This window comes from Echinops telfairi, unplaced genomic scaffold, assembly GCF_000313985.2.
Source record: "Echinops telfairi isolate 266 unplaced genomic scaffold, ASM31398v2 ScPeMD7_1;HRSCAF=3_0, whole genome shotgun sequence".
Lineage (NCBI taxonomy): Eukaryota > Metazoa > Chordata > Mammalia > Afrosoricida > Tenrecidae > Echinops > Echinops telfairi.
Window position 1 is genome coordinate 90724014 of NW_022103896.1, and position 11201 is coordinate 90735214.

The window sequence follows — 11201 nt, forward strand, 5'->3', positions numbered from 1 at the left end:
GACAATTTTTATTTTTCATATAACAGGATATAGCAGTTAAAAAGAATTCTATAGTATACATATATTACCAAGATAAATTTCTAAAATATTAAATAGAATAAACAACAGCAAGTTCCAAAAGGTTATGAGCTATTTGTCAAAATTGTATGAGCACAAATAATTTTCTATGTAGTTTAGAAATACATATATCAATATGTAGATGTATGTATAAACATGTATAAAAATATAAGACATGTAAAATACTATATATGACTCTAGGGCATCTACATATAGGGAGGGATGGAATCGGCTTTCACTGTATTTATTAAGTGTATAGTTTCCCTAACAGTTTCATAACATGTTAATATATTTCCCCTAACATTTTCATAAGAAAATGTCCTAGTATAGAGAATGAAGTTTACGGTGAATAGCTGCATACCTACCATCTAGAACACAAGTTTCCAACTTAGTTGGTCTACGAGTGCCTTTTCAGAAAAAGAAAAAATTACTCATTGCTCCCTACTCTCAGCAATTAAAACCTTCTGTAATATACCCACAATTAAGGATAAAGTATAGATATCTGCTTTTGCAGCCCCACCCACACTCCCCATCAACCCCTGAATTGTTCCAGTACCCTACAAGGTGCTGTGGGAAGCACTGATGTGGAGTCTACTATGAATATGTTATTCTTATTATCACATATTTATCTATACATCAAAGTAACTGAAAATTTTTTTTGTTTATTTTTAAGAATTTTATTTCTTAAAAAAAAATAGGAGAATATAGCAAAATCTAACTCGTTTATTCTCAGAGGGAGATGCATAAGTATCTTTTATATTAATTACTATACTTTTCTGTATTTTTTTAAATGTTGCCTGAAATTAAAAGAAAAGCTATTAAGATAATATACACAGAAATGTTGGGGGAGAGTTTATTGAACTATCATTATTCTCTAGTAAGTATTGGCATAGTGTTGGTCCAGGTTGACTAGAGAAACAAATTCATAGACACTCAAATGTGTATAAGAAAGAGTTTTGGGGAGGGAGGGGGAAAAATGAGCTGACACCAAGGGCTCAAGTGGAAAGCGGGTGTTGTAAGAATGACGAAGTCAACATATGTACTAATGTGCTGGACACAAATGACGTATGTACAGATTGTGATGAGTTGTATGAGTCCCTAATAAAATGATTATTTAATTTTTTTAAAAAAAGAAAGAGTTTTATATAAAAGAGCAATTGTATATTGAGAAGGCATCCCACCCCAGTCCAGATCAAGTCCATAAGTCCAATATTAGCCCATATGTATAGTACCAGTCTATAAATTCCTCCTCAGATACATGCCACACATGCAATAATGCTGAATGCAGGAAGATCACAGGCCAATGGGTGGAAATTCTTGTGGAAGCATCTCAGTGTTGCTGTGGGTCTCCACATGGCTGCTGCAGCTCCAGATCTCTGGCTCCATCAGTGTAGCTTCATGTGGCTTGTCAACAGCAATGTCTCACAGGGAGAGTGTGTGTCAAGCCTCCCTGGGAAGAAGATAGGAGTTTTCAGAATCATCAAGAGAAGGCCATGCCCAACACAGAGGCCTCATTGGCTGTGACCTGATTGACAGGCTAGACTCCACCCGTTTGCAAATTGACAGATTATGTAACTGCCACAGGCATAATATTTCTAAATCAGATTAACAACAAGGGGTCTTGTTCTGGCTTTATATTGTAGATGAATTTCCTGCACAACTATCTCACCTTGTCTGAGAGCTTATGTGATGTTCATTGATCAGGGCTTGCAAGTGCGGGCAAGCATTCAGGTTCTCTGTGAAGGACCTTTACAACAAATATTATAGAACACTTTGGAGAAGTGGGAGGAAGGAAGTGGAAAAGTCATTTGTATTCCTGATTAGATTTATGTATAGGTATTGTTTTGATATTTTCATGGTGGTAAGATTTTTTTAAGTACTATTCTAATACCTTAATTTTTATAACTCTATTCTGATTTTCAATTTCTCCTTGAGTCAATTTTTTTCTATTATGTGTATTTCTTGGAGGTATCTAGTTAACCTGGGTTAGTTAACCTAGATTAACTAACATATTAATTTACAATTGCTCATATTCTCTTATATTTTATTATTATTATTTCTACGTAATTGGTAGTAATGACCCTTTTTTGTATTTGACTCTTCTCTTTTGTCCCACCCTCAAGATCAGCTAAAATAGAAATTTCAATTCTACTTTTATTTCAGTTTTAATCTTTAGATTTTTTTGTCATCCTGACTGCTTTAAATTTAGTTTGCTCTCCTTTCTTCATCTTTGTTAAAATTACTAGTTCGTGTCATTGCACTTAAACTTGAAGTGCTTCTTTCAGTATTTTCCTTGCTGGACAAGTTTGCTAGCCATGAATTCTCTCCCTTGTTTTGTTTGGTTTGGTTTGGGGACTGGTTCCTACTTATTTTTTAAATAAAGTTTTTTTTATTGGTAGTCTCTTTAGTTCAGTACTTGGACTTTATCACCCTTCTGATCTCTTTTATTTCTAGTGAGAAATCAGATGTCAATGCCATTGAGGATCCCGTGCACATGATGAGTAGCTGATCTCTTGCTACTTTTTATATTCATCCTATCAGTTAGGCTTCAAAAAGTTTGATTATGATGTGCCTAGGAGTATGAATCACTCAATATAGCATATTTGAAGTTTTTTTAGCATCATATTTGTGTAGATAATGGTTTTCCATCAAGTTTTAGAAGTAGCTGGTCATTATCTCTTCAAATTTTTTCTGCCACTTTCTTTCTGACCTTTCATTTATGTATGCTGATATCCTTAATGATTTCTTGTAGATCTACAAGGTTTTGTTCAACATCTGGACATCCTCAGAAACAGTTGGTTTTTTTTTTCTTTATCTAAAGAATCTTTATTCGGTTATAACCGGACTGCTAGAATCTAAAAGTGATTCCTTAATTTCAGTCCCGAGTGGACATTTCAGTCCACCTTTAAAGGCAAAAACTTATTTATCATTTATCTAGGACCTAAGCAAGTGTGGACAGAAGCAGAAAGCAAAATTAATATTATTCTTTATAGTTAGTGAGTGTTACAGGGTATAGCATTGATTATAGCATCCTGGTTAATAAAATAAAAATAGTAATATCCTGTTTACATCAAAAGGAACAATATTGTTAATTACAATTTTCTGTTCTAGAGAACATAAAAGTATATTCTAAGATCAATTCCTAGTGGGACTTTCCGAGATGGGAGGGTGTGTTAGTTCGGGCTGACTAAAGAATCAAATTCATAGACACTCATATGTGTATAAGAAAGAAATTTATATAAAGAAAAATTGTATATTAAGAAAACATCTCGAGGGTGGGGTGGAAAGAGGGAACCGATTACAAGGATCTACATATAACCTCCTCCCTGGGGGATGGACAACAGAAAAGTGGGTGAAGGGAGACATCAGACAGTGTAAGATATGACAAAATAATAATAATTCATAAATTATCAAGGGTTCTTGAGGGAGGCGGAGCACGGAGGAGGGGGAAAAATGAGGAGCTGATACCAAGGACTTAAGTGGAGAGCAAATGTTTTGAGAATGATGAGGGCAATGAATCACAAATGTGCTTTACACAATTGATGTATGTATGGATTGTTATAAAAGTTGTATGAGCCCCCAATAAAATGATTAAAAGAAAGAAAGAAAACCATCTCAGCCCAGTCTAGATCAAGTTCATAAGTCTGATATGATCCCATATGTCCAATATCAATCTATAAATTCCTCTTCAGACTCATACAAAACATGCAATAATGTCAAATGCAGGAAGCTCCCAGGCCAGTGGGTGGAAAGTCCTGTGGATCCAGTGGCGTTGTATGTATCTCAGCGCTGGCAGGGGTCTCCATGTGACTCCTTCAGCTCCAGAGCTCTAGTGTAGCTCCATGTGTCTTGTAAGCAGGAAGATGAAGCAGAGAGTGTCCTGACTCCAGGGAGAAAGACAGGAGTTTCCAGAATCCTCAGGAGAAGGTCATGCCCATATGGAGGCCTCATTGGCTATGGCCTGACTGACAATTTGCAAGTTGACAGGAGATTATGTAACTGCCACAGGCTATCCCTTGCCAACTTGACACTTTTATATAACTCTTTAGCTATATATATTTTTAAAATAAAATAATAAAGTCATATCTGTACCTAACAGGATAAAATTAAAATGCATATAATTCAATATATGCCAAAGCTTCATTTAAACATAATATTCTATAAGTGAACAACACAATATTTTATGCCTAATAATTGCAGTTAAATAAATACCTACACCATAATCCTATAACCCTATGAATATATTCTCCCACCTATGAAAGTTTTTAAGCCAACCACTTCATGACTTTATGCCCCATTTTGGGTATCTAATTTCTATACTGCCCATTTACATCAACCCCGTGCTCTGAGGAGACAATCATGTTCTTTGATGTGAAGACTCTTCATTCCTATTGGAACCTTGTGAGCCCACATCTATAAACAAAGTCAAATCAAGACAGGCCATCCATAAGTTCAGCAGCAATATGCGCCAGCTCACAGGCTCAAAATCCTTCTCTTCATCTGGTCAGGCTGTCGTCACCTCAGTATGGGCTGCCTCACTTAGCCTCACCAAGGTGCCCATTGGTCGTCTTGCCTTTAGACCATGGCCCCATCAAAAATTCTCGCCAAACCCAGCCCCCTTGGGCTAGGTCATGCCATAGGCTCAGGTTCCACACAAGTCTAAACTTCAGACCAGCCAATCCGCTCTCATCTTCTCCTCTAGTTCCTGTAAACAAGGTTCATGGGTGTCAGTGGCCAGACTCAACCTGTCTCTTTATTGCTGCATTTCTCCCCCTTCCACTCAACAAGTGGATCTATCCAGGTGGTCTCCTAGCAAGCATTTCAGCCTGCCCACAGGCTCCCTTTAACGTTCAGTCCCAGAGATGGATTTTCTTCATGGTTCCAGATTTTTTTCCAGCTTCTGACAAAAACCACTAGTTCAAAATTCAAAAATCCAAAGAGTTCCTTTTTTAACACTTCAATCTGTCAACAGCCCCCTAGGAACGTCTCAGGAACAGTTTTTATTGATAGCCTCTTACCTGTGTATGAAACGTACTTTCTTATTTCTTTGCATGTCTCAAAAAGGTTTGTTGACATAAAAAGCTATAAATAAAATAATATGACAATAGTGGAAATTAGATTTTTTTTCTCTCCAGGCTTTCGACTCTCGTTGACAGTTACAGTCTTGGAAGCTCACAGGGGAAGTTCTATCCTGTCCTATAGGGCCACTAGGAGTTGACATCAATTTGATGACAGTAAAAATATGTTTTTCTTGAGTTTTTGGAGTAGGGTATTTCAGATGTTCGGTTATGATGACCCCTTTCCCAGGAGGCTCCCAGTGCTATCACAATGCTGAGACCCAACAAACAGGTGGGAGGAAGTGGCACTGCAGGTTTATTAAGCAAAAAAGGCAGGACATACTGGGGACAGGCTCCCAGAGCATCTACGCCACCAAAAGGGCAAAAGTAGGAAGACCCCACCAGGAACCGGCAGGTCCTTCTTTTATGTCTGGCAGGGGCAGTCGAACTCAGGGCTGAAGCTTTTTCTCTTGCTTTAAGGTTAGGTGGGCCTTCACTATGTCCTTATTTGACAAGTCCTGAGTGGCCAGGTTCACAGCTTCCTTGTTTCTGATAGGTGGGGACACTGCAGACACACCAGTTAGGCAGCTTTCCCCGTCTTTGTCACAGGGACGCACCAGAAAAAGCAAACAAGGACAGTTTTCTGGGAATGAGACCTTGAAAAACGATGTCACCTTCTATCCTTTATGATGGCTTCAGGTTGCTGCTTTCAATGGGAATATGGATTGTTAATTTTCATAGCTACCCAGGGAACAGAGAAAGTTAACATTGCAATTTTACGTTTTTCCTCAATAAACACATTGCGGAATACGGTAAGCCTCTGTGTTGTTTCTGTTGTTGTTAGGGGCTGTCAAGTCAGTGGCAACTCATGTGCAACAAACAGAAACCCTGCCTGGGTCTGCATCTTCACATCTGCCCCATGTGTGAGCCCATCATTATGGCCACCATGTTAATTGATCGTATAGAGGGGCTTCCTCTTCTTGGCTGCCCCTCTACCTTATCAAGCATGATGTCCTTCTCTGGGTACCAGTCTCTCCTGACAACCTGTCCAAAGTATGTGCGGTGAAATCTCACTATCCTTACCTCTGTGGAGCATTCTTTTTCTACTTTTTCCAAGGCAGATTTATTTGTTCAGTACTTTCAATATTCATCGCTAGCACCAGCACTATAAATGATTAATTTCTAGAATTCCGTTTTAAAAAAAAGGATACTGGAAATTTTTGCCTTTTTTCTATTATTAATGGCTTGTATGTAGGGTATATTCCTTAGAGGTATTTATTTTGACATTTTTCTGTGTAAGACACGTTCCATTAAGAAAAAAAAGAAAGAAAAAAGAAATGTTCCAATGTTTAAAAAGGTTTTCTGGACACATAATTCACACAACAGTCAATAATTCCGTCATCTTTAAGAGCTTGGAAGCAGAGATGGAGAAAGACCAATACTAACCCACATGGTCTCCATGACACCAGGAAGCAGAAGCTGAAGAGAAAAGGACTCTCCTCAGAGATCACAGAGAGAAAGCCTTCCCTGGAGGCAGCTCCTTGGCGTCAGACTTTCAACCTTCTATACTGAGAGAAAATAAATTCCAATGTGTTAAATCCATGCAAGCACAGTGGTACTTCTGTCATAGCAGCAGTAGCTAGCACAGAATTTGAATTGGAAATGGAAATCTCATTACCACAAGGGGGATGCGCCCTTGAACCTACAGTCCCTGCACTGAAGCTCCTCTATCTGAGAGACAGAGAACTGTGGCGCCAGAGACGGTGAAGGACGTGAGAAGCAGAAGCAGAGAAACCACATCAGTCGCAGAATGGGGTAAAGAGCAATGACCTTCCCAAACCATGGAGTAAGACAGCTGAGTGCCTTCTGGAAGGAGGCTTGCTGGTGGAGGGGAGGGGTGCCTCTGTGTGCTTACTGGTAGAGCTAAAAGACCTTTGTAACACTCCCCAGTGCGGTGGGTGCCATCCAAGGGACCAAGGACTGATGAGAGAGATGCCTGAAGGCATGGCTAAAGGGTGGCTGTCTTGATGGAAGAACTGTACTCTGAGCATTTCTGATTCTCAGTTGTAACCTATTACTTCCCTAATAAACCCCATAACTGGGGAATAAAACAAAAGGGTTTTGCAAGACCAATGACTTGTTTACAGCAAATACTTTTTTTCCCAAATATACACATGATGACTACACATTTGGACATCTCCTGGTGGAATAGAAGAAATACAATTGACTACAACTGTTGGATGAGATGAAGGAGGAGCTCAATATCAGCAATTAAATCCAGGCCCGGGGCTGATTGTGGACCAAACTATTATATGGAAGTTCCAGTTGAAGCTGAAGAAAATTACAACAAGCCCATGAAGGCTAAAACATGATCGTGAGGTCTATCCCACATGAATGTCAAGACCATCCCAAGAACAGATTTGCTTCCTTGAAGACCTGATGAAATGTTGGAGAACATCAGGAATGTCATTTGTGAAGAAGGAAAGGGTCATTAAAAACAACAGGAAAGAAAGTAAAGATCAAAGTGGATGTCAGAAGAAACACTGACATTTGCTCTTAATCGTAGAGTCCAAAAACCAAACTAAACTTACTGCCATTGAGTCAATGCCAACTCAGAGCAACCCTACAGGCCAGGGTAGACCTGCCCCTGTGAGTTTCTGAGACTGCAACTGTTGAGGAAAACCTCAATTGAAAAGCTAGCAGAAAATAATAAAAGATCAAGTTATTAGCTATTCTATGTTAACCTAACTACATCTACCACAGTTGACTTTGCAATGCTCTCAGTCTGGTAGCAAGGCTCTTCATATCCCTGGAGTGTGGCCAGATGGCATTCCCTGGAGGCTTAATCCATGTGGGGACCCTGCAAATGGATTTTGGGCATCCACTGTCATCCATAGCCTTCTAAAAATTGGGTGTTCAGAATTTAAGCTCTGAAACCATTCCCTCCTCAGATTTGCTTGCCAATACTTGTATAATTTCCTCTTCTCAACTGTTTTAAACTCAGTACTCTTGGCTAAATTAATGACATTATTGGTGGAATTACCTTTTGACCTAGGCAGATGATTGATACTATTCTCTATCATAAAATGATAATGATGTCTCAAATGTACCAGAGACATATAGAAACCATAAACATATGAATGGATTGGGGATCACACTTAATTTTAACCCCAAACTAAGAACAATGATTGTTTTTATTATTGTTCTACTTGATGTTGGATACTCATTTCGTCCTACGCACCCTCATGAAGAGATCACTGAAAATATTAATGCTGTAAGAAGGCAGATGGTATCCACCTAGTAGAAAGAACAGTGTCTGGATCTTAAAGGCATGTCTTCCAACAAGCATCCATCTCAGTGAGGTGTCAACTAAGTCCACATAGAGAAGCACATCAACTTGTGGGACCCAAGGATTTTAAATAACAAAATCCAAATATGATGGAGGGAGTGGATCAGAGCTTAAATGCTCCATTTTAAAAAATGTTTCATTGGAACATAATCCACATAACATACAATTCACTAGTCCAGCCATGTCAAGAAGAGTTGTATAATCATTACCACAGTCAATGTTAGAACATCTTTGAGTTGATGTTGATGAAAAGTTGATGAAGCTTTTGAAAATATTCATTTTACAGAATGCAGAGTCTAGATGAGCCATGGAACGAAGAAGAAGGAGACGACTCTGACCATCCATACTACAATAGCATTCCAAATAACGTGTCAGCTCTAAAGGGGTTTCAGAACACCCCACAGAACATTAGACCCCGTGTTCCTGACGTGGCTCAGGTAAATCTTACAGCTTTTTTCTTTAATGGTGGATAAACTTTATTTCCTTCCATTTTATTCCAGGTGGATTTTCTGTCTTCTCTTGACAGAAGAAATTTGGATTTCACAAATAGGAGAGCTGTTTTCTTGAATATTATGAGGCATTAGTCAAAATGGCCTGAAGCTATGTTCTGATTCGTGTGATATGAGTCTGAGGCTTCCCTTTGTGGGAAAAATTCTATCATACTGCTACTGGAGCTTCGGGTTCCTGTCTTCCCAAAATTAAGATTTACTTTGAGAAGCACAGAATGGGGTTTTCATAAAGAGAAATTTTATTAAGAATCTGCCGGGAGAGAGAGATCACTCCACCAGCAAGTAATGTTGCTTCAGTTTCTTCCTGCCTATGTGAAAACAGACTTTTAAAGATTCACACGGAAAAGGAAATTCCACCAGGTGTAACAAAGGTTTCTGGGAAATGTAGTCCCAAGCTATTGCAGGGGATCTGTGCATGTTCGATCCAAAACTCCACCTTTGATCTCATGCCCTTCCACAATACTATGGTCATAATAATAGGAGAGATTTCTTTTTTTTTTTAATCATTTTATTAGGGGCTCATACAACTCTTATCATAATCCATACATACATCAATTGTGTAAAGCGCATTTGTACATTCACTGCCCTCATCATTCTTAAAACATTTCCTCTCCACTTAAGCCCCTGGCATTAGGTCCTCATTTTTCAATAGGAGCAATTTCAAGACGTTTTAAAGGCCTGGGATTTTTTGAGATCTATTACCAGGTGACTCAAGGTTTCAAGCTTCAATTCTGTCAGTTCTTATTAACAAAGTATTCAGAGTCAGCAAAGTTTGAACGTATTGAGTGAATTTATTAAGGAGATACTTAACTGTGAAACACCAAAGGGCCAACAGCTCATTTGAGTGCACCGTGAAATAAAATTCAACTTTTTAATCCAGCTAGGGGAGAAATTCCACCACTGGATGGCTTTCTGTTGTTTTCCTCCCCCTTCTGGGTACTTGCAACCCAGAGTTCAGGCTTCAAAACGAAGGGTCAGTTCTAGCTTTGTAGGTGCGGTGATTCAGTATTTCTCTGCCAGCATCCTTTCACTGTCTCTGCCTCTTTCCTTGAAAATGTGTCTTACCTGTCCTAGCTTCACTTTGTGCTGGGAGATGACGATGGGAAAATGTGACTCCTTTGTGCTAGAAATTCCTTCCATTGCCCACCTCTTTCTCCTTGTCCATCTCTTTCTCACGAACGGGTCCTTGAAAGATTGTGGACATGGGCCTTGAAAGCACTAAATGTTTTAGGAAGCTTTTCATTTTACTCATTCACTTGGCTCTCCCTTCGATTCAAAATTCTAGGAAGAGTTATGATATCTCCATTTTCTTTTAGGGAATTAAAAAAAGAAAACATCACTTACCTCACATGAAGGATGGTAATACCCATAAAATCGTCACACACAAAAACCACTGAAATAAAGAATCTCAGCGTGAGAAAGAATAGTCTGGGATGTGTTGGGTGGACTTGCCCAAGCATAAACAGATTATGGGCAGATGTGTTTGGTTGGGAAGTATATTCTGGCATGTAGATATTGTAAGTGAAATTTGGTTCAAGCTATGCAGTGGTGTCACTGCATCTGGATGAGCTCAATGTATGGCCACACTTAGGGATGAAAGGTAAGGGTAATGCAAACAGAAGATAGGCACAGTTTGACTAGAAATGTAGACTCTTCCTTAGATTGAGAGAAACTTATTTCTCAAATGTAATGTGTGCTATGGCGCATGATGAGAAAATTTGGTGTGCTACAGGGCAAAACCGGCCCATCATAAGGCCCCAACTACTATAGGATGGCTTTCAAAGATGATGAAATGAGAGACAATAATTGTCTTTCTTTGTGTATGTATTTATATCTGTGTAGTTTTCAGAGAAAGAGCAAACATACTACCAAGGAAGACACTTCGAAGACAAGTTTGGCGAAGACTGGACGCAGCCACCTGCTAGACAAGGTGAGAGGGGAGGGAAAATGGGTAGACGCAAGAATATATATATTTTCAGCAAAATACTTATCAGTAGATAGCTTATTTCTTGTGGGGTGACAGAGTTAAGTACTTAAATATTTGCTGTAGTTGCTGCTACAACTTCTGAAATATATCGTAGAAATAGCAGCTACTCAGTGTGTTCACTGTCATTAATTAGATACTATCTACTGTAAAAGCTAGGACCCAGGCCAGGTCTCCAAGCACCTTATAGACTTTCTTCTGTAGAGTCATCTGGTATGCGAGATCACATTTTCATTGGTGCCGAC

At 39.0% G+C, this 11201-nt stretch overlaps 1 protein-coding gene across 1 annotated transcript in view; it reads left to right on the plus strand.

Moving 5' to 3' along the window:
• Positions 1-11201, plus strand: part of SHC3 (SHC adaptor protein 3) — a 249246-nt gene that overhangs the window by 185114 nt on the left and 52931 nt on the right. Inside the window, exons 8-9 of the mRNA XM_004697582.2 lie at positions 8750-8900; positions 10815-10902. Of these exons, the coding sequence (XP_004697639.1) occupies positions 8750-8900; positions 10815-10902 (239 nt within the window). The remainder of the gene's footprint in view (positions 1-8749; positions 8901-10814; positions 10903-11201) is intronic.